Below are 23,017 nucleotides of genomic sequence, written 5' to 3' on the forward strand. Positions count from 1 at the left end.
ACTATGACTTTTTGAGTGATTTTGGACGACATACTATACTATGACTTTTTTGAGTGATTTTGGACGACATAATTTACTATGACTTTTTTGACAAAAAAACATACTATACTATGACAACACTTTGGACAACATACTATACTATGACTTTTTTGGGTGATTTTGGATGACATACTATACTATGACTTCTTTGACCAAATTTTGACGACATACTATACTATGACTTTTTTGACCAATTTTGGACGACATACTATACTATGACTTTTTTGGGTGATTTTGGACGACATACTATACTATGACTTTTTTGAGTGATTTTGGACGACATACTATACTATGACTTTTTTGGGTGATTTTGGTCTACATACTATACTATGACTTTTTTGAGTGATTTTGGACGACATACTATACTATGACTTTTTTGGGTGATTTTGGACGACATACTACACTATGACTTTTTTGAGTGATTTTGGACGACATACTATACTATGACTTTTTTGGGTGATTTTGGACGACATACTATACTATGACTTTTTTGGGTGATTTTGGACGACATACTATACTATGACTTTTTTGAGTGATTTTGGACGACATACTATACTATGACTTTTTTGAGTGATTTTGGACGACATACTTTACTATGACTTCTTTGACCAAATTTTGACGACATACTATACTATGACTTTTTTGACCAATTTTGGACGACATACTATACTATGACTTTTTTGACCAATTTTGGACGACATACTATACTATGACTTTTTTGACCAATTTTGGACGACATACTATACTATGACTTTTTTGAGTGATTTTGGACGACATACTATACTATGACTTTTTTGGGTGATTTTGGACGACATACTATACTATGACTTTTTTGGGTGATTTTGGACGACATACTATACTATGACTTTTTTGGGTGATTTTGGACGACGTACTATACTATGACTTTTTGAGTGATTTTGGACAACATGAATGAACGAATGAAACAAAAAAGTCATAGTTTAGTATGTCGTCCTTAATGAGATATAAATGTGACATGAAGTGATATAAAATGAGATCCTGAAGCAGGCAATACATAAATAAAATGTTTATTTTTTGACAAAATTTACATAGTTTAAGTGAGACACAGTTGAAAATATGAAATATTTCAGGTGATGCTTAACAACTATGATCAAATCATATTTAATTTTGTTTGCATAGAAAATGTGAAATTAACGACTAAACACAGATCAGAAAAAGATCCTCACAATCCCAGCGTAAAAACTGACGTCAGTGATATTAAAAATGTAAACAAGGTCTAATCAGCATGGTCACATTTATATTTGAAACAAACAAAACTGTCTTGTGAGTCGATGATGGCAGTTTCCAACTGTGTCTAACAGTGTCCAACTGTGTTCAACAGTGTTCAACAGTGTCCACACCCACTGAACCCACGTGGCATTTGTTGTTCAAACTAAGTTTATGTGGTAGCTCAGCTCTTTTTCCCTGAAGATCAATGTTTATTTTTATTATTAAGGCGTAAAAACACAGCGGAAAACCCTGATGCTGATGTTTGTGTGTGTGTAAATCTGTGCTGCAGCTGAAAACTAAGCTGAACACACACACAATAACATCAGAGCTGTTACACTGTAACACTGAGGGGTGATAAGATTTGCTGGAGTGAGGGAAGCTTGGAGCCTCAGTGCAGCTGCTGTTACTGCAGCTGCAGTCACTGACCTGTGTACCGTGATACAGTCTCACTCGTCTCTTTCAGAACAACATTTCTCCAACACGAAGGCTGTGAGTGACAAGAATCCTACATTTTCTAAATTCAAAATTAATCAAAAAAGATATAGCACTTAGATTATTATTAATGAGAATTTATAATTACCTTCATTATTCACTGCTGCTTTTACTCCTGTTATGGAGCTGCTGATGAATCCTTGTCTCTGCACATAATCAACTATCACTTCATTCATGTTTTACACACAAATCTGCACCAAGTACACATCGTGTACAGGGCGGTGAACTGGTTTTTAACTGATACAAGAGATTCTTTTCTTATTTGTGTTCAGTAGTAAAGCGTCAGACGTATAAAAGTGGTTACATTAAGCACGGCCTCACCCAGCGTCTTTCTCTCCATCACCAAACACAGACTGCAGGCATCACAGTCAATATTTACCTGGCTCCACAAAGTCAAACAAAGGAGATTTAGTCCCTGTGAAACGACACTAAGCACACAGAGAGCAGTAAGAGTGTGTTTACAGCACGTCAGCACACGTTAACACCTGAAAATATCAGCAACTAAAGACAAGGAAACAAACACCTACTGTATAACGACAATAATGAAATGAAGGAATGATAATAATCTCATTTACAAAGACACTGGAATCTGAACTGATTAATGTGAAACATCATTTAAACTGAGCAGGAAACAAATTAATGACATGTTTGGATTAACACTGGAAACTTAATAATATAATATAGTCTCTCTCTTAGTGACACACACACACACACACGTGAATGTCTGTCCTGAGTGATCCCGTCCTACGTCCTCATAAGTCCTGAGGTCCACGTGTCTCAGGTCCATACGTTACCACCACAACATAAACACTGATCAATACAATCTCTTATTTCATGTGAGTAGTAGAGAGTGAGTAGTGTATCCATTCACTCGGCTCCTCCACACTGTTTCTCTCTTTGTTCTTGTTAATAGACCTGAAGACCTGAGTGTGTATGTGAATGCAGATCAGAACACATGTGGTCACAGATCTGAACACACGCGGTCACAGATCTGAACACACGCGGTCACAGATCTGGACACACGCGGTCACAGATCTGAACACATGTGGTCATATGGAGTCAGAACACATCAGTTGTGAGTGGATCACTGAGGACGGACGTAAACACTGAACTGACTGGTTCTAACACGCACACTTGTTTCCCTCTGAGTTCTCAGACAGGTCAGAGTGGAGGGGTCCATTTGTTCGGACGGTGCCGTCGGGGATCCAGGACTTGTCCACACATCGCTCCATCCTCTTCATGATGAGGTCCAGCAGGACGTCCACAGCCTGATTCACGTTGTCCCCGTTTGCAGCACTCGTCTCAAAGTACGGGACTCTGCATGGAAGAAGAGAGAGATTATTAAAATGAACAAGTTTGCACAGATTCATAGATGTGTGATGTGAACGTGTGAATCTCCTCAGAAACAACCACAGAATCCACAATGAAACACAAACACGTGGTTCCTTCATGTGTTTGTGTCACAGTACATGAGCTCCTGGATCAGCACTGGTTACTTTAATTCATTTAGTTTGGAGATTTTCATAAGAAGAATAGAAAATACTCTGTGAAAACAGTGAAACCAGAAATAAATTGGATTTCTATGATGAATGTGTTGAAAGTTATCAATAAAACCCGTTTAACACTTGAGTTTATTTTAAAGTATGTCATAAAGTGCACATCCTCTGCATTAAAGGCCACATAGACCGGAAGCTCCAATTAACGCTGCGTGTTTGTGTGTGTGTGTATCTGCGTCATTAACTCGTTTATGAAACCCTAAAGTTTCAGAACAAACAGTTCAGCCACTGCTGAGAAAATAGTGTTGTATTGTTTTCCTGGGCTCTGCGAAGCGGATCGGCACTTCCTTAGTTTGATGTCGTCATCAGAAATCCTCACCACCGTAGCGCCTCCCGGTGCGGGCACTAGTCCGGGCACATCCGGTTGCGTACATTCAACCGCAGAAGAAGAAGAAGAACTACTCTCGTTGTAGCTGCTGAGATGCAGAGCATCCACCGTGCCAGAGGGGGAGCTGTGTATCTGAGAGCTGGCCTATCTATTACGTCACTTCCAGGTACCTGGCCAATCACAGGACAGTGGGAAAGCTCTCGTTGGCTGGCCAATCACAACACAGTCCACGTTCTGGGGGTGTGGTTTTGGTCTGAAACAGCGCGGCTGACGAGAGCGTCAGTGAGGAGATATTTTGATCGGCTCGTTTGCAGCGATTAGGAGGTTTTTAACCATGAAAACAAGTTAATATATGTAAGTAGACCTCCATAACTAACATATATGTGTGATACAAGCATTCTATGTCGCCTTTAATGTGTGATTTAGTAAAGGTGTGTCTGATCAGGACAGAGCAGCACAAATATTTGCTTTTGGAGGTGGAGGAGGAGGAGGAGGAGGAGGAGGAGGAGCAGCAGCTCAGGCTGACATTCTTCTGCACGGACTTTGGCAAACAATGCAGCCACTGCCTTCTTGACAAATGTTTGAGGGAGAGGTTGATGTACAGACGGATCAGACGTACCCATACTTCTCTGCCAGCTCACGAGCCTCTTCTTCACGGACTGCTCTCTGATCTGAGAGGTCACATTTGTTTCCACACAGAACGATGTCTGGATTCTCACAGTACGCGTGAATCTGTAACTGACCTGAAGAAGAACACACACGTTTCATGTTATATTGTTATTTGAGTGAAGACGATACAGAGAGAAAAGGATGTAGAAGAGTCGAAGAGGCCGTTACAGACTCTTCGACTCTTCTCTGGAAACACAACAAAGGAAACAGTAACAAGGTTATTAAGACACAGGATATGTTAGTGAGTTACAAATGGAACTGTCATTAATGTTATAAGATATTTGACAACAGCACACTCCTCTCCTCTCCTCTCCTCTCCTCTGCTCTCCTCTCCTCTCCTCTCCTCTCCTCTCCTCTGCTCTGCTCTCCTCTCCTCTCCTCTCCTCTCCTCTCCTCTCCTCTCCTCTCCTCTGCGCTCCTCTCCTCTCCTCTCCTCTCCTCTCCTCTGCTCTGCTCTCCTCTCCTCTCCTCTCCTCTCCTCTCCTCTCCTCTCCTCTGCTCTGCTCTGCTCTCCTCTGCTCTCCTCTCCTCTCCTCTCCTCTCCTCTGCTCTGCTCTGCTCTCCTCTCCTCTCCTCTCCTCTCCTCTCCTCTCCTCTCCTCTCCTCTCCTCTGCTCTCCTCTCCTCTCCTCTGCTCTCCTCTCCTCTCCTCTCCTCTCCTCTCCTCTCCTCTCCTCTCCTCTGCTCTCCTCTCCTCTCCTCTCCTCTCCTCTCCTCTCCTCTCCTCTCTCCTCTCCTCTCCTCTGCTCTGCTCTCCTCTGCTCTCCTCTCCTCTCCTCTCCTCTGCTCTCCTCTGCTCTCCTCTCCTCCTTGGTTCTGAGTACGAGTTTGAATCTTTTTTTTGACGACTTACTCATCCAGTTCCTGACGTTGAGGAAACTCTGCTCACTTGTGAGGTCGAACAGTAAAAGGAAACCCATGGCATCTCTGAAGAAGGCAGTCGTCAAACTCCGAAACCTAAAAGAATCCAGGGGAAAAAAACAAACCGTTAATGGTGAGTGGAAAGAATTGCGTTAAAGACAACAGTGTTTCATGTACCTCTCCTGTCCTGCTGTGTCCCACAGCTGCATGTGGATCTTCTGTCCTCTCCCTGAAGATCCATCTGCATCTCTGGATTTGTAGACCTGTGTGTGACACACAGGTTACTTCACATGAACTCCAACAAAGCTGAAGCAATGGCTCATGTCTGAAAACATGAGCCATTGCTACAGAGTGTACTTTAGTAACATGGCCACGCCCCTCCATCATCAATAAATAGATTTGATTGAGCAGAGCAAGCAAACGACTGCCTGTGACTCTGCTTGTGTATCAGTGTGTCAGTTTAAATAAAGCTGCTGCTGACAGAAGGTCAAAGGTCAAAAGTCATTCATATCAATAATCCCTGACACTGAGCGATGAAGATGATTGAACAGAGGATCTATTTCCTGTGTGGAGATGAAGAGTCTTGAACGTCACCTGTGTCTGTGTCTGTGTCGGTAACGTTTAATGTCTGTAGTTTTTTCTGTTCTTTAACTTTTTGTAAACAAACATGTTCTGATAATAAAGTATTATGGTATGTCTTATTTTAGGATTCTAATGACGAGGTGAATGTGAACGTTTAAAGCTGATGGTTAAGTCAGAGCAGATAAGTCATTTCCAAAAGGTCTCCATTTGACCCAGAGCATGAACACATGAAATCATGAGAACATGAAACCATGAAAACGTGAGAACATGAACATGTATGTGTTTATGTATGTATATGGGTTAGGGTTATATATGTGTATATACATATATATGTATACATATTTTATATATAATATAATATATACATATGTATATATATTTTATATATAATATAATATATATTTAATAACATATATGTAATAATATATATATATATATATACACATACATACATATGTGTGTATATATATGTATATATATACACACATATATAACCTAAGTAACAAGTGTTACTAAACACTGGAGGAATGTGTTTAAGCCTTTCCTCACTGGGTTTGTCTTTGACGGTTCTTTCCTCTCTCAGTTCTTTCTTTCCTCTCTAACGGTTCTTTCTTTCCTCTCTGACAGTTCTTTCTTTCCTCTCTCAGTTCTTTCTTTCCTCTCTAACGTTTCTTTCTTTCCTCTCTCAGTTCTTTCTTTCCTCTCTCAGTTCTTTCTTTCCTCTCTGACAGTTCTTTCTTTCCTCTCTGGCGGTTCTTTCCTCTCTGGCGGTTCTTTCCTCTGTGACGGTTCTTTGCTCTCTGATGGTTCTTACCACTCTCTTTTCTCTGAAGTCGATCCCCACTGTGGTGATGAACTTGGAGTTAAACTTGCCGTCTGTGTATTGGTACAGGAAGCTGGTTTTTCCCACACCAGAGTCACCGAGGGCTAAGAATTTGATGAGGTAATCATAATCCCCATCAGACATGGTGAGTCCTGAACGTCTGAAACACACAAACAAAACAAGTCAACCTTTGTACTAAATGTCACTCATTTGTCCCCTATTATATTATATTATATTATATTAATGTATATTATTTTAAATACAGGTGTACTTGCATAGAAACATCAAATAAAACAACATGAATAACTTTTAAAATGATTAGAATTAGAAGATTTTAGAGTGAATGTTGAACTGATTCAGTGATAATGGAACGAGACGATCGATCACATGATCACAGTTTTAAATTCTTTCGATGTAAACTCCATCCAACCTTTGACCTGCAGACATAAGCAGCTTAAGATCCATGAGAGAAAAACATCTTTAGTCTTGCTTTCAAAGTTTTCCATCACAGCTCATGAACTGTGAGCCTCATTCTTAAAAAGTAAAATAATAACTTTATTTTTAATAATATACTGGTTAGTTTTCTCAAACAGTGATTTCTAATCTTAGCAGAGATTAAAGCTCTTCTGAATCTCTATGAGCTTGTTTTCAACTCGACTCTATGAAGTAAGACCAGCAGCAGCTGCGGTGGTGAGTAAAAGTACCACATTAATGTTTCTACTGCACAATGAGTGAGTTTTTATTTCATTTTAATCTTCTCTAAGTATTAGAGGCAACGCGGTGGTGACTCTTTTCTCCTTTCATTAAAAGAATGAGACGAAGGCTGACGCTCACTGGAAATGACCCGAGTCAAAGTGTCGGTCGGTGAAATGCACATTCCTCACATGCGTGTCTTTAAATGAACATGTGAGCAGCAAGAATGTGAAAAAGCTCCACACTCACAACTTCCTGCTTCTGTTCCACACTTTTGTCTCAAGTTCAGGACAAAAAAAAAAACACTGAGCTGATGACGTCTGATCAACCAAACTAGGATTCAAACAGAGAAATCTTTGTTTATGTTCCATGGCTGTAAAAATGACTTTAAACATCAGTGATTTAAATAACAGCTTTGTCATCTAAGGCCAAATGAATACTCACATTGAAATGACACATTTCATAAATGACCTTCATTTTTCACAACTCTCACACAAACACTGAGTCGACTCGAGTAAAAATAGGTCACAGAAAGTGACGAGAGCAAATCATTTCAATGTTTCTATCACTGAAATTACAAGGGAACTGAATATTTACATTATATTGTCCTCATCTGTCTTCACCTGTCCTCACCTGTCTTCACCTGTCCTCACCTGTCCTCACCTGCCCTCACCTGTCTTCTGGACGTCCTCATGAGACGTTCAGTGACCTCATGTCTCTGCAGTAAAACCTAAATCCTCTCCATGCGTCACACCTTCTGCTGATTTCTATCTTACTAAATAAAAAGGTTCTGAAGGTTCATGTCATTGACAGGTGAATCCAAAAGCACCTCATGTTTCCCTGTCGTCCTGCAACAGTAAAGATTGACACGTCACACAAATGAAAACCTGTCACTCGTCTGAACCGAGCAGCTGCAGAGCATCACGTTCACACCACTGCTGATAAATCACTCACTCTCCACAGGACGTCCACAGAGACAGAGACGAGTGAGACACAAAACAGAGACATCTATTCAACCAATCAACCAACCAACCAACCAACCAGCTCTAAAATGATTCAGTTTAAAACAAATAAACGTTAAAGAAATAATTGACTTCCAAAGAGAATTTCATTTAAATGTAAAAAGTGTGTTTTAATGTCAGGAATAAACTAACAGATGAATTCAAGCATTAAAGTCCATGAATATAAGGCTGAAGAAGAGCAGGTTAACGTTCACAACTTTATATAAACACTGTAAATATGTCAATATTTGGTGAGGAGATAGAGTGCATGTGTGGAACAGGAACAGGTTTCATGGTTTCATATCTGTGATGACGTGGCATCAATTAGGTCGTCCTGAGGAAGGTTGTGGTATCAGGTGTGTTCTGTCTGTCTGTCTGTCTGTCTGTCTGTCTGTCTTCCTCTGTATTGCTAACATTTCCTCTCTTTCCTGTTTAACTAAAGTTTAATGGAGAGAAAAGCAAATGTCCACTAAAAGGTCAGAGATGCTCATGGATTCACTCATTCACCCCGACACACAAGTGTGGATCTGTTCTGGCGCAGTGAGTGGACCAGGTAACTGTGACACCAGGTCCAAATGACCACTGATGGAACTCAGCAGGCCCCTGACCCCTGACCCCTGACCCTGGACACACACACACACACAGACTTTAAACAAGCTCACGGTGAGCGTGAGCTCACAGTGAGGAAGAGGGTGGAACACGATCGTCATCATGATTATAACAATAATCATCATCATAATAATAATAATAATAACAAAAGATAATTACTTTTAAATACTAACAAGCATCTGGTCTGACAACAACGTATCTGTTGTCAAGAGACGACAACAAACAAACAAACAAACAAACAAACAAAGGGCTTAAGTGAAACAAACAGGAAGTCTAATGACCTAAGCTGATGGTCACGTGACCTCAGAGGACACAAACAATCCAAACATTTACATTTTCCATGAAGATTAAAGTCAACGTCAGCTTCCTGTGATCGACGTGAAGCAACAACGTGTGTGTGTGTGTGTGTGTGCGTGTGTTACTGGGCAAGACACACACACACACACACACACACACAGAATAAAAGTTTTGAGCTCTGTCCTAAGAAATAAAGACACTTTCTGTGTGTGTGTGTGTGTAGTAAAGTCTCAGTAAATGTCTCTCGTGTCTCCAGTGTCTCCAGTGTCTCTCGTGTCCTGACAGAAGCTACAACCTGGTTCTGACATTTCCTCAAAACACAGAGTGAACAGCTCGTACTCACCAGACCCGGGGCGTCGATAACACCACCACCACCACCACCACCGCCGCTGCTGCTGCTGCTGCTCAAACTGCTGCTGCTGAAGAACCTGCTGCTGCTGCTGCTGCTGGTGTCGTAGTTAGAACACTTTTACTGTATGATAAATAATTACAAATACACGAGGACGGTAGCTTATCCGTGGTCTGTGTGTGTGTGTGTGTGTGTGAGAGAGAAACAGCTCCTCCTCCTCCTCAGTCCACGGTGTTCACTCACTCACTCACTCTCTCACTGTGTGGAAACAGAGATTACAACACTCGCCACAGACGCAACTTTACTTTACTTCTTTATCAAAGTACAAAAACGTTGTTACTGTAAAAAGTTACATATCTGTACTTTGTTATTTATATTATATACTTTTACTTTATACTACACTTTTCACTCATTCACACGCTGTAACATGGGCTTAAGTGTCTTTGCTCAAGGACACATGTAGACGAGCAGAGCCGGGAATTGAACCCACAACCTTGCAGTTGAAAGATAATTCACTCGACCACTGATCCACCATGGCTCAATCCTAACTCCTCACTTTTATTATATTATAAAAAAGTGACTTTAACTTAAGTCATTTATATATATATATGTATATATACATATATATATATATATATGTATATGTATATATATATATGTACTAGGCCAGCCTGTGGCCAAGTGGAAAGGGAACTTGGCTTGTAACCGGAGGGTCGCCGCTAAAAAGGGCTGGGGTACCCCTGAGCAAGGGACCCGACCCCCAATGCTACTCAGTGTGGCAGCCCACTGCTCCTAATTCTAGGATGGGTCAAATGCAGAGGAATACTTTCCCTAAGGGAATTAATAAAACATTAAATTCTAAAAATATACATGCACAGTAAAGTAAATATTAGATTTGTTGTTTTATCAATGCTATAATAATTATTTTACATCTAGAAAATAATGTCCAAAGTGTGTGACATTTACATAGTTACACTTTAAAAACACAGCCTGACTGTTAAACCTGGACTTTAGGATTTTTAATACACAGTTATATACACTGGAAAATAAAAATGTATAACTTCATAATCACACACGTTGAGAAGAAAGAACAGAGGAATGTGATTTTCTCCCATCACAATATTTTCATTAGATAATCAAATGTTTATTTGTTCATTTAGACAAAGAATCATATCTTTATCGTTCTCTCGTCGTCTGTTTCTCTGGACTCCTCAGGTTCTGCTGAGCTGAAGTCTTTGTGTCAGACTCAAAATAAGGTTTGTAGATATAAAAACCACCTGTGACTCCCAGCAGCACGGCAAACGCCATCTGTGTGAAAGGTATTCTCCTTCTAAACATCGTTTCTTTCAGCGGAGAATCCTGAAAGAGCAATAAAGTCATGTTATCATTTCTGTTTCAGCTGCATTTAGCTGTTGTTCTGCGTGTCCTATAGAAACTAATGTGTATGTCTTATAGAAACTGGAGACGACAAGAAGTCATTTAAATTACTGGCTGATCATGACTAAAGTATTTGGTCATTTATTTGCACTTTAAATACTAATAATGTATAAGAGTTTGACTCTTTTACCAGAGTAAACATGTTTGAACACATCAAACTGCCACTGATATCTCTAAATCTCGTACAAATCTACATACATATGTATATGTATATATGTATATATATATATATATATATATATATATATATATATATACACACACACACACACACACACACTTCCATTGTTGGCTGAAAACAAGTGTTGAAGCTTTGAAGTCACCGTCCTGAGACTGTGGAACTTCCTGCCACAGGAAATCCGTCCCAGTCCAAACAATGTCCAAACAATGTCCAACATGAGTCTTATTTTAAAAGGTCCAAAGCGGAAACGAAGGCAGAGCTCTGTCTGCTGGCTTCACTTTTGTTTCCTGGTAGTTTACGTTAGAGAAAAGGTCAAATATGGAGCAGTGAATGTTTCATGGACGACTCTGTGGAACAAGTATTAACTCACCGTGTTGTGGTTTGTTCAAAACGTCGCTAATCAAACAACAAATGAGCGGAAAGGAGAGAAAACGAGTCCAACAAGAGCTCTTAGCATTAGCGTCGAGAAAAGGCAAGCACTCTTCTTCTACTGTGGACTGTGGCAATAATATGTAGTTCGCCACCTGCTGGAAAGAGCAGGAAAATGCACCCAACTCGTTGATAGAAGGTTATTCAATGATTTTAGCTCCATGTTCACAGTTCTGAAGGAAAATATGAGATTTACAGCAAACGAGCTGAAGGTTTACTTTAGAAGAAGGATTTGAAAACGTCCTCCTGTCACGTCCTTAATGTCTGAAGACTGATTTAATGTCTTTATATTAAAGGATGAGAAGAATATGACACACTGCAACAAAGGTGTGGCAGTGTGTCGAGCTTTTATTTTGAAGTCAAAAACCGTGTTCCACCGGAAGAAGCCGGACTGAACGCGGAAGTAAACAAAAGCTTCGAGTTTCATGAGAGTTGGCTGTGACGTAGCTGCAGATTTGACTTTGTAACTCTGTTCAATAAACACAACAAGTGTTTCCGGGTCAGTGAAGTTTGTTAACGAAGCGTGGGTCTGTCGTCCAGTGTCAACAGACAGGTGAAGTGTCTGTCGTCCGGTGTCAACAGACAGGTGAAGTCCATGTGTCCTGCAGACTGAAGACAAAATGTCCTGATGGACAAGATCCGACCAAGAGTGAAGTTTGGAAACAAAGTGCATGATGTGAAACTGCGGAAGAGGAAATCCCAACTGTATGCAAATGAAAATGAATGTCCTCTGAACAACGGTGAGATAATATTTCACACAATTTAGAGACATTTGACTTAGATAATTGTATTTGTGGACAGCTGTAGTTTTGTTAACTTGACTGATGCAGTGTTTCCTAACCCTGGTCCTCAGAGAACACCTGATTCAGAGGAGGACCAGGGTTGGCAAACACCCGACTAATGAACAGCTGATGAGTTTCTTTTCTTTGTTCACAGTTGGTCTCAGAGCCAGAGTTGTTGCGTTTTCTGTCGTGTTCAGACTCATCAACTGTTTCCTGGTTCAGAGCAGCTTTGTCCCTGATGAGTACTGGCAGTCTCTGGAGGTTTCTCATCGTATGGTCTTCAAATATCCTTTGAGAAAACAATCGATAAATACACAAACTGCTGAAAGCATCCAGGTACAATCAGGACCTTTTTCAGTGTAATGTTTTTGTTTTTTAAAGGTTCAGGAATTCTGTCATTAAAGTTTGGTTTAAAGAGGACATTTTTGTGATGGAATCAAATCATGATAAAAGCTGCTGTTAAAACCTTAACAGTTGGACTTATGGGTTTCTGACATGGGAATGGAAGACAGGAATACGAGGATTCTCTCATCCACTCGTCTTTGCGATCATATACAAGATCTTACACTTGGTGAACCTGGACTCAGTCCAGCTCCTGGTAAGTGAACCTGGACTCAGTCCAGCTCCTGGTAAGTGAACCTGGACTAAGTGAACAGACCATGTGTCACTGTTGCGTTTTGATGAGCGCGTCATAAACGTGCTGACACTGCCTCTGCAGAAATGGCTTCCACGGATGATCCAAGCTCTCCTGGCTGCGTTTGCTGACGTCAAGTTCTTCTTCCTCATCCGAACGCTGGAAAATCAACACGTTACAAAATGGACGGTGAGGATTTCACCTGTTTCCGATCCGTGTGGATCAGTGTGGATCAGTGTGGATCAGTGTGGATCTGCTCTAATGCTCTAGCTTCAGAACAAGAAGTATTGTAGTAATGAACAGATGTTTGTTTTGCAGTTTTTCTGTCACGTGTGCTCGTGGTTCTCGTGGTTCTGCTGCACCAGGACTCTGAGCAACAGCACAGAAACATCCCTCACGTGTCTGGCTCTCTTTTACTTTCCTCTGTCTGGGTCCAAAACTCACAGCAGGTCTGTTTCTCATCTTCATCTTCATCTTCATTTGCTTTTATCTCCAAACTCAAAGACGCTTTTTGTTTCCAGCATGAAATATTTGAGCCTCGTTGCCATGGCAGTGGTTTTCCGGCCGACGGCGCTGATCGTCTGGTTTCCTCTGCTGCTGCATCATTTCTGTGAGGAAGAGAACAAACTGAGACTCATCACTCATCACTACATCCCTATAGGGTTAGTTCGTCACATCTCAACAGTGTATACATGGAAATGTTCTCTCACTGTCGGTGACGCTGCCGTTTCCTCGTCTGCAGGGCTGCAGCTGTCGTCATTTCAACTGTGATTGACTGTATCTTCTATGAAAAGGTAAAGAGTTGACTCTCACTCTGAGTGTTGCTGAGTAACTTGTGGATGTAACTGCTGCTCTGGTGGTTTTCCAGTGGACTTTGGTGCAGTTTAACTTCCTGAAGTTTAACGTCGTTCACGGAGTGGCAGACTTCTATGGCTCTCACCCCTGGCACTGGTACCTGACTCAGGGGTTTCCGGTGGTGATGGGGCCTCATCTTCCCTTCTTTCTTCACGGATGCTCCCTCGCCTTCAACAGATACAAGATCCTGTTGGCAGCAGTCGTCTGGACCGTCGTGGTCTACAGGTAAAATATTCAAAATATGAATGAATTAAATCATTCAATCATTGGATTTGTGTGACATCAGTTTGAAGCTCTCTCAGTCATGGGAGGTAAAAGCACAGCTGTGTTCCTGGTTAGTGACATATTTGAAAAAGTAAACGTGGAAGTTTTGATGACATCATCGTGAAGTGCAGATTATCATCAAACTGACTTTCTGTTAGTTTAAGTCCAGTTCATGTTTGTTTCAGGGATTAACAGCTGAACTTAACTCCGTATTATTCACACTCCCACACCAAAGTCCATCCTGCGTGGATTTTATTTTTATTTACAAAATTCACTTTGTGCAAACACGTTTTCTGTGTTGACTGTTGGATGATCGGGTGTTGTCTCATATATAAATAACCCAGAGTGACTCCTGTGATCACATTAGTGTTGTCTCGACGTTGTCTCATATATAAATAACCCAGAGTGACTCCTGTGATCACAGTAGTGTTGTCTCATATATAAATAACCCAGAGTGACTCCTGTGATCACATTAGTGTTGTCTCGACGTTGTCTCATATATAAATAACCCAGAGTGACTCCTGTGATCACAGTAGTGTTGTCTCATATATAAATAACCCAGAGTGACTCCTGTGATCACATTAGTGTTGTCTCGACGTTGTCTCATATATAAATAACCCAGAGTGACTCCTGTGATCACAGTAGTGTTGTCTCGACGTTGTCTCATATATAAATAACCCAGAGTGACTCCTGTGATCACAGTAGTGTTGTCTCATATATAAATAACCCAGAGTGACTCCTGTGATCACATTAGTGTTGTCTCGACGTTGTCTCATATATAAATAACCCAGAGTGACTCCTGTGATCACATTAGTGTTGTCTCATATATAAATAACCCAGAGTGACTCCTGTGATCACAGTAGTGTTGTCTCGACGTTGTCTCATATATAAATAACCCAGAGTGACTCCTGTGATCACATTAGTGTTGTCTCGACGTTGTCTCATATATAAATAACCCAGAGTGACTCCTGTGATCACGTTTGTGTTTCAGTTTTCTTCCTCACAAAGAGTTCAGGTTCATCTTCCCCGTGCTGCCGCTCTGTATGATCTTCTGTGGTGAGTGTCTCAGTGTGTCTCAGAGTGTCTCAGAGTGTCTCAGTGTGTCTCAGTGTCTCAGTGTGTCTCAGTGTGTGTCAGTGTTCGGAGCACAGAACAGTCAGATGAGTGTGTAACATCCACCACAGGGAAGTCACTGGCCAGTTTGAGAGAGTGGCGTCGGCCCGCAGCTGTGTTCTTGTTGCTCACAAACCTGGTTCTAGCGCTCTACACCGGCCTGATCCACCAGCGCGGGACAGTGGACGTGATGAACCACCTGCAGACGCTGTGTGACACGAGCAGCGCGTCCACCTCTGCACAGCCTGACGTCCTCTTCCTCATGCCCTGTCACTCCACACCGTACTACAGGTGCTCGCCGCTCAGGATCATTTCCTTTTCTTTCTTTGGTATAGTGTGTGTGTGTGTGTGTGTGAGATCTTACCCCACGCTGATCTCTGTCCTGCTTGTTTTCTGTAAAATAAAAAAAGCTTGGTTTTGTCAAACATAAGGAAGGCCAATGACTCCGCCCACAATATTAACTGTAAATGAAGTGAGAAAAGTAGCTTCTCCTGGTTGATTTGACTTCTCACCCGTTTCATGTTTCCCTGCAGCCACGTCCACTGTCCCATAAAGATGACGTTTCTCGAGTGTCCTCCTGACCTCGGAGAGGACGATGCCGTGGACGAGGCAGAGACATTTTACCGCGAGCCGCTTCACTGGCTCAAAACCTCCTTTCCGTACAAATCTTCTCTGCCCACACACCTGGTTCTGTTCAATGTTTTGGAAAAGGTGAAATATTCCTGATGTTGTATTTTTGCACCGTTCTGCAAACGCTGAACGTGTCACGTGTTTGTCTTGTTGCAGGAAATCTCCGTGTTTTTACAGGCAAACAAGTTTGTGAGGACGGCAGAAATATTTCACACTCACTTTCCACAAGGACGAGTCGGAGGAAGCATCTTTATTTATGAAAGGCACTGACACAGGAAGCTGATCACGACAATATTGTATGATTTGACACTAAAATAAATATTTCATCATGTTGAAATATCCTCAAATGTGTGTTTAATTAACTGTGGAGTATAAAGTGTTTTCCAGCTTCCATGTAAATAAAGTTTGAATGAAGAAACCACGACATCATCACAGCTCATTTAAACATGAAAGGCACAAAAAGCACAATGAGCAGGAACTGTGGTTGAAGGGACGTCGTGTTTAAAGTCTTTGTATTATTAACAATATAGAATAGAACATATGCCACATCCTCCATTTAAACGTCAACAACACAAAAGCACTCGGGGACGTTCAGTAGCATCAAGTTAACGTTGTGCAAACAAACAAACAAACCTCAGATCTCATCGATCTTCAGTATTTGGGATCAAACGGCAGCGGACCCACTTCTATTTTCACGTCGGCCATGTGACGCTCAGAGTTTCCTCCTGAGCGGGGTCGAGATCTGGCTCTCTGCTGCCTCCGCTGGTGATGTCTGGACTTCACCTCTTCCTTTGAGTCTGTGACGGGTTTTTCAAACGGTCGTCTGAGTCAAACACAAAACACGAACGACGAGTGCGTTACATTCAGTATGTGTGTATATACATTATATATATATATATATATATATTATATTATGACTCAGGTTACTACAGTTTATTAAACACGGTGTTTCTCTTCTCTCAGTTTAATGAAAAAGAGTGAAAATAGTCAAAGGTTTCAGGTTCATCAGCATGAGCAACAGACTGACCTTGAGCTTTACCTTGAGTCTGACCTTGAGCTTACCTTGAGTCTGGCCTTGAGTTTTACCTTGAGCCTGACCTTAAGCTTTACCTGGGGCTGTAGTGTTTGGCGTAGGCGTCTCCAAAGAAGTGTCTGTAGACGTAGTCGTCCAGATCTCCGAAGACGTCGCCGTGCAGCCCCTGGTACTCGCGCATGTCTGCCAGATATTCCTCGACGCCACTGACAAAGTCTGTGAACAGCATCTGGTCGTGGATGAAGACCCCGTTGTGGAAGAAGTTGTTGATGAACCTCTCGAGCTCCTTCCAGTGGTGGAAGTGGTCGACTTCCTGCTGCACGTAGCTCTGCAGCAGCTGGTAGAACTCGTCGGCTGTGATGGGCTCCATGGCTCTGTTGAACAGACTCGTGGACTCCTGGTAGGCGCAGTCAAGAACCCCAGAGCATCCTTTCATGTTTGGACCTCGGTCTTGGTGAACTTTGTGTCCCGGTTTGCGAGTGTTCTGAGGTCTGTGGGCTCTGTGCTGCCAGCTCTCCTTAGCGTTCGGATCCCTTCCGTCACATTTCCCGTGACAGAAGCCTCGAGCTTTGTTCATCAACGTCGACGCTGAGTTTTTGAAGTGTCGAAAAGTGGATTTGACAGAATCGGAAAACTTGCGCAGGTTTTCCTTCACGGCCTCCTTTGCTTTTTTGATCTGCTCTTTGTGGTGATGAACAAACTCTTTAGTGGAGTTTTTCACAGCGTCAAATGTCTCTTGCACTTTCCCTGCCATGCCCTTCTTTGGCCTTTTCACCGTGGACTCTGCGTCTCCTTTGGCTCGGTCCTTGTTTTCCACGTACAGCCTCTCCCACAGGTCCGAGCGCTGCTTCTCGAAGCCCAGTCTCTTCTCCAGCTCCGTCAGACGTGACTGCAGCTCCTCTGCTCCTGAACCATGGACGTCACTCCTCAAATCGTTCAGCTCGCTCCTCAGCTCGTGTGTGACCTTCCTCTCCTCCTCCAGCTTCTTCTTCAGCGTCTGTGCTTCAGCCATTAACTCCTCCCTCTGCACATGGACGTTAGTGATGGCCTGCTTCTTCTCTTCCAGCTGCTCTTTCAGCCTCTGGTTTTCTGACCTCACTGAGTCGACTCCAGCTCCCGTCTTCTCCAGACGTGAGAGCTTGGAGCGCAGGTGTCTCAGCTCCTCCTGGAGTGTGGACAGCTGCTGGTTTTCAGCCGTCAGCCTCTGCTGCTCAGCCATCATGGAAGTTCTCTCAGTGGCTTTTTGTTTCAGAAACATTTCAGAGTCATCTCTCTGGGCCTTGGTAGGAAAAAGAGGGAATATTTACAATTCATATTCAATGAAATAAGTAGTGTTAACATGATGATCTTATATAATATCTGCCTGTTTGATGTTGATCTCCTGGTTCTCGTGATGATGATCAGCATCTTCCTTCAGAGCCTGAGTGAGAAAATGATTAGAATGTTAAATTAAAGTCAGAATATTATTCACAACCTGAGGAAGAAAATAAAAGTGTAACGTGATTCATGTCAGAGAATGATGACAAAACAGAGTAGATCTCACTGACGGTATTCAAAAATATTAATAATGACACAATAAACGCACATGAAAGCTGGATTTATTATTGATTTATGTTAAAGTTGTCATGAAAGCAAGTTTCAGCGTTGGCTGTGAGTGTCACTGACCTGGTTTAGAAAAGGTTCTTCTGGATCCACATCAGAACCCAAACACACAAACAGCTCTGGTTCTTCTGGAATCTGCTGTGTGCCTGTGACGTTAGCAGAACAACACAGATTTAAACTGTCAATCATTTCAAATACAATCAACTCATCAATCACACAATTCTCTGTCATTAAAATAAATCTGATTTAGTTATATAAAATCATGAATGAATTTAGAATCAACACAAAGTTCAATTCATTTCATTAAACCTTAAACACAGTTTCTCTCCTGTGAAGTAAAAAAAGGCTTCTTCATGTTTTAAACATGTTAGAAACAGAGAAACACACACACACAACACACAACACACACACAACACGCGCACGTGAGTAGAGGAGGAGTTTGACAAATCTAAGGTCACAGGTCACAGTGGGAAAATCACACACTCACTTTGGTTCATTCAGGTGTTTGTGTGATGACTTTTCTACTTAAACATCACAGGAAGTTACACAGGAAATGATGTAGAAAAATAACATCACAGGAAGTTACACACTGCTGTGTAACTTCCTGTGATGTTATTTTTCTACATGAACAACATCGTAGTGTCACAAACGTCTCACCATAGAGGCGACTGAAGCTCATGCAGGCGCCGACGACCAGAGCGAGCACGACGCAGGTGTGGACGATGCTTCTGCACCGGCCTCGCACTCGCACATCATCAGGAGGTCGGACTCCAGTTTCCTGCTGCTTCTCCTCTCTGTCGTCCTCTCTGTCGTCCTCTCTGTCGTCCTCTCTGTCGTCCTCTCTGTCATCCTCTCTGTCCTCTTCTTTGACCTCCTCTCTGTCGTCCTCTTCTTTGACCTCCTCTCTGTCGTCCTCTTCTTTGACCTCCTCTCTGTCGTCCTCTCTGTCGTGGTCCTGGTGCAGACCAGACTCCAGCGTCTCCTCCTGAGGCTCGGTCAGCGTGCTCGTGGTGTTTCTCCTCACCCTCCGTCTTCGTAGGACAGTGCTGGAGCTCGGTCCCGTCTCGTCCTCACTGCTGCTCGTATTTGTCGCCGCTTGCTGCTTCACTGGGAAAACTGGAGATAAACAGGTCGTGATACAGAGCAGTTGTGGTGACGAGGAACTAACACCAGGCTCATGATCATGTCTATGAAATCAGATCAAAACTATGGTGAAGATTTCATGCTAAATGAAAAGAGAAGATTGGAAACAATCACTAATCAGAGATCATTTTTCTGTAACATTTAATCTATACGAACACACGTTTGACCATAGTGTTGAATAATAACTTAGTAATTCATCAAAGGCACGCACACACACACGCACGCACGCACACACGCACACACACACACTGTGCTGTACACGTGTAGTTCAGCCTGTGGATTAGGTGTTTGTGTTAATAACAGCCGAGTTAAGTAAGCGTCAGATTAGATTCACTCCAGTTGTAAATGAGGGCACCTGTGAAAGAGCGCCCTCCAGTGAGCTGGCTCCTCAGATGCTTTCCTAAATTCAGCAGACTTTGAGGAAGAGTCCAGTGACTCCTGATCAAACCTGCTTTGACGACGTAGAAACAGGAAAAGGAACAAATGTTTCTGCGCTGACTGAGAGACAGAGAAGGTAAACAGACGACAGGTGAGTGTGTTGTACCTGTGTCTGCAGCAGTGAAGGCGTACTGGCTGCTGCACGACGTGCCCAGGTAAGACTCCTCGCTGGCCGCTGCCTCGTCCTCCACGTCTGCATGCTCGTCCTCCCTCGTGTCTCGCAGGGTCATAATGTCAGAGTGATCGCTGGAGGACAGCAGAGTCACCTGCTCCTTCCCTGCAGCGTCGTCTCTGTCCTGCACAGAACAGCCAGACAAATGTGTGTCGTAAAGTAACGTGTGTGTGTGTGTGTGTGTGGATTATTGACGTTCTCACCTGGGAGCAGAACAGCGTCTCCGCCATGGTCTGGTCTCTCAGCGTCTCGTCACACTCAGCTGTGACATGGATCATGACAAATGTGTCACTTATGATTCTTTTCAATTCAATGACAATTTCTTTGTTGAAAATATTTACCGAGTGCAGAGGCATGAGTGTCCTGCAGCTCCGATTCCTCCACTGGAGGGCGCTCCGACAGCTCAGTGCCATAATCCACGACAGCCTCCAATAACAATGTTTCAATATCTGAACCCTGAAAACACAGATAACAACAAGAGGTCATTCAAAGGTCACTGGATTATGACATTAAACAGCTGAAAGTTTCATTACAAAAGTAAACGCTTGTCCTCCTGTTATTTATACTCAGATGGTGAAATGATCCCAAATATGAACTCGGTCTCACGTCTCTTTTGATTGATACTCAATAACAATCTTTAAAGACATAAATCATTATTTTTTTACTTTTATTAACTTACAAATGTCGTCCACCATTTTCAACAGTGATAATCAAAAGTCAGCGTCAGGAAGAATGAATAAAGTTTGTATATTAATGACCTCATTAGTAATAATGGTCCAGCCACAGGACGACTCTGCATCACTCGATGTCTCCGACATTTCTGTCCCTGCTGGACAAACACACACACACAGCACACAGATGATGACAGGATACAGTAACACGTTCAATATCACAGCTGAAAAACAACAACAACAACAACAACACAGTAAACATCACTTTTTACACTTTAATGTTCTTTAAACAAAAGAACATTAAAGTGTGTTTTACTACCATGGCTGCCATGGTAACAGATCAAAGGAAGAGGTGGGCGGAGTCTGTCTCCAATCATTTCTCCACGTGAAATATATATATATATGTATATATATGTATATATTGTATATGCATGTATATGTGTATATATATATATATATATATATATATATTGACATAACTCACATAACGTGCCCAGTTACCTGTCGAGTGAATCATTGGACAATTATGCAGTTAATAAGAGTTTTTGAAAATATCCTTTGATGTTTGGCAACAACGTCACACTGTTAACAGATAGGTTAAAGGTCACCTTTACCATCTTCGTCTTAAAATCCACTTTTATTTCCTACCTTTCAACCCAGCATGAGACTCTGCTCTTGTTTTATTGTTTTAACATTGTTATTGTTTCATTGCTTTATTGTTATATTATTTTATGTCCGACATTCTATTCTTATTTATGTTCTTTGTTCCAGCAGAGGCTGTTTTTAAAGTGCTTTAGAAATAAAGTTGAGTAGGGACAGCACGTTTTCATCTCCTCTTGACCGCACACAGATCAAAGGCTTGACCACACACAGATCAAAGGCAACAGCAGAAGAACTCATAATGACTCATTGTTTTCCACAATAAGTTAGTGAGGAGATGATTTCACAGATTTGGACTGAAGACCACGTGAACATGAGCAGATCAGTGTCTTAGTTCTGATATTATTGTTGTATTATTATATTAATTCATGTGTGTATTATTTTATATCATTTAATGCTAGTCTGTAGATCTTTACCTTCTTCATTAGTGTCACTGTTGTGTTTGCACATATTTTAGATTTAAACATAATCACTGAACAGAAAACGCGGGTCTATCAAAAGACGTCACTTCCTGCAGCAGCATGGACGAAACACAACAAACAAACACACACACACACAGGTGTAACAGCGCCATCTAGCGGTGACACTGACTCACAGTAATGTAGAAATGTAGCTCCAGCTGTAAACGCGGCCTGAGTGAAAACACACACACACACACACACACAGATTAGCCTCGCGTGTAGCGTTAGCTCTGTAGCTCACATTAATCAACATTAATGTCGACATTAAATATGAACACTGACTGACTAATGAGGCGAAATATAAACGTCACCACAGCGACCATCGTCTGTCTGTCCGTATGTCTGCCTGCCTGCCTGTCTGCCTGTCTGCCTGCCTGTCTGTCTGCTAAGTTCAGAGTCGTCAGTAAAGCCGCGTGAACTCACTGTTGTTGGTCTCGAGCGACGATGAAGCCGTAACTCCGTTTGCAGCAGCTCCGGAGTTATTGCAGTAGACCCGAGATTATCCGCTCACGAGCCACCGTAGCTGGGAAATGTGGTTCTCCAGCGGCGCGGCTGCTCACACACTCAGCGCTTTAAACTGCATTTCCCATCAAACACCGCGGCGGGCCAACGGGCTCAGCAAGGGTGGGGTAAACCGTGCGCGAGCGAATGTTGTGGCTACGAAAAAAAAAGTAAACAAGGAAGCGTGACAAAGCAGAGCTGCGCGAGATAAACAAGTAAACAACGAGGCAGAAAAATACTTTCATCGATTTCTCAGTGTGTTCGTTTCCCGCGCTAACAGCACGAACACAGAGAAACACAGAGTTTAAACACGTGTTGTTTTCAACTGTGTTTTCAACTGTGTTTTCAACTGTGTTGCTCAACCGGTCTCTGAACAGCTCATTACTAATCTGATGCTACACAGGGCCTGACGCCATGACACACACACACAAACACACACACACACGTCATTAGGTTGTCTTTTAA

At 42.2% G+C, this 23,017-nt stretch overlaps 4 protein-coding genes across 13 annotated transcripts; 1 reads left to right on the plus strand and 3 right to left on the minus strand.

The window, feature by feature from the left end:
• Window positions 1-1,071: 1,071 nt before the first annotated feature.
• On the minus strand, window positions 1,072-9,775 carry rab27a (RAB27A, member RAS oncogene family). The gene is made up of 6 exons (XM_058629536.1): window positions 9,541-9,775; window positions 6,589-6,757; window positions 5,370-5,455; window positions 5,185-5,288; window positions 4,283-4,406; window positions 1,072-3,096 (listed from the first exon to the last, which is right to left on the minus strand). The coding sequence occupies exons 2-6, from the start codon at window positions 6,739-6,741 to the stop codon at window positions 2,901-2,903; spliced, it is 663 nt and encodes a 220-aa protein (XP_058485519.1). The 5' UTR covers window positions 6,742-6,757; window positions 9,541-9,775; the 3' UTR covers window positions 1,072-2,900.
• A 442-nt stretch (window positions 9,776-10,217) lies between these two features.
• Window positions 10,218-12,140, minus strand: LOC131459562 (protein PIGBOS1). The gene is made up of 2 exons (XM_058629537.1): window positions 11,535-12,140; window positions 10,218-10,905 (listed from the first exon to the last, which is right to left on the minus strand). Exon 2 carries the CDS (start codon window positions 10,882-10,884, stop codon window positions 10,723-10,725), a length of 162 nt encoding a protein of 53 aa, XP_058485520.1. The 5' UTR covers window positions 10,885-10,905; window positions 11,535-12,140; the 3' UTR covers window positions 10,218-10,722.
• A 53-nt stretch (window positions 12,141-12,193) lies between these two features.
• pigb (phosphatidylinositol glycan anchor biosynthesis, class B) lies at window positions 12,194-16,218 on the plus strand. The gene is made up of 12 exons (XM_058629528.1): window positions 12,194-12,333; window positions 12,530-12,659; window positions 12,856-12,973; window positions 13,094-13,198; window positions 13,328-13,458; window positions 13,531-13,671; window positions 13,752-13,803; window positions 13,878-14,089; window positions 15,120-15,184; window positions 15,313-15,532; window positions 15,775-15,952; window positions 16,028-16,218. Exons 1-12 carry the CDS (start codon window positions 12,222-12,224, stop codon window positions 16,139-16,141), a joined length of 1,578 nt encoding a protein of 525 aa, XP_058485511.1. The 5' UTR covers window positions 12,194-12,221; the 3' UTR covers window positions 16,142-16,218.
• Window positions 16,107-22,856, minus strand: ccpg1 (cell cycle progression 1). 10 transcript variants are annotated; one of them, XM_058629510.1, is made up of 13 exons: window positions 22,475-22,856; window positions 21,018-21,088; window positions 20,601-20,715; window positions 20,463-20,521; window positions 20,194-20,383; window positions 20,005-20,100; window positions 19,432-19,622; window positions 19,355-19,377; window positions 19,164-19,306; window positions 18,570-18,652; window positions 18,268-18,324; window positions 16,982-18,183; window positions 16,107-16,694 (listed from the first exon to the last, which is right to left on the minus strand). In XM_058629510.1, the coding sequence occupies exons 2-13, from the start codon at window positions 21,075-21,077 to the stop codon at window positions 16,523-16,525; spliced, it is 2,391 nt and encodes a 796-aa protein (XP_058485493.1). In that variant the 5' UTR covers window positions 21,078-21,088; window positions 22,475-22,856; the 3' UTR covers window positions 16,107-16,522. The 10 variants fall into 10 exon arrangements, with proteins under 10 accessions (XP_058485493.1, XP_058485489.1, XP_058485487.1 ...); XM_058629506.1 differs by having other exon boundaries at window positions 19,355-19,622; XM_058629504.1 differs by adding an exon at window positions 22,186-22,222 and having other exon boundaries at window positions 19,164-19,622; window positions 21,018-21,085.
• Window positions 22,857-23,017: the final 161 nt, after the last annotated feature.

The sequence above is a fragment of the Solea solea genome, chromosome 5 (assembly GCF_958295425.1).
Source record: "Solea solea chromosome 5, fSolSol10.1, whole genome shotgun sequence".
Taxonomy (NCBI): Eukaryota; Metazoa; Chordata; class Actinopteri; order Pleuronectiformes; family Soleidae; genus Solea; species Solea solea.

Coding starts and splice junctions, on each gene's coding strand:
- pigb (XM_058629528.1), top strand. CDS start 12,222: ATGGACAAGATCCGACCAAGAGTGAAGTTTGGAAACAAAGTGCATGAT. Junction 13,804..13,877: donor ACTGTATCTTCTATGAAAAG/GTAAAGAGTTGA, acceptor GTGGTTTTCCAG/TGGACTTTGGTGCAGTTTAA. Junction 15,953..16,027: donor TGTTCAATGTTTTGGAAAAG/GTGAAATATTCC, acceptor GTCTTGTTGCAG/GAAATCTCCGTGTTTTTACA.
- rab27a (XM_058629536.1), bottom strand. CDS start 6,741: ATGTCTGATGGGGATTATGATTACCTCATCAAATTCTTAGCCCTCGGT. Junction 5,289..5,369: donor GACACAGCAGGACAGGAGAG/GTACATGAAACA, acceptor GGATTCTTTTAG/GTTTCGGAGTTTGACGACTG. Junction 4,407..5,184: donor CAACGTCAGGAACTGGATGA/GTAAGTCGTCAA, acceptor GTTCTTCTTCAG/GTCAGTTACAGATTCACGCG.
- ccpg1 (XM_058629502.1), bottom strand. CDS start 21,077: ATGTCGGAGACATCGAGTGATGCAGAGTCGTCCTGTGGCTGGACCATT. Junction 19,623..20,004: donor TGGAGGGCGCTCTTTCACAG/GTGCCCTCATTT, acceptor GTTTATCTCCAG/TTTTCCCAGTGAAGCAGCAA. Junction 18,325..18,569: donor AAGAACCTTTTCTAAACCAG/GTCAGTGACACT, acceptor TTTCTCACTCAG/GCTCTGAAGGAAGATGCTGA.
- LOC131459562 (XM_058629537.1), bottom strand. CDS start 10,884: ATGTTTAGAAGGAGAATACCTTTCACACAGATGGCGTTTGCCGTGCTG.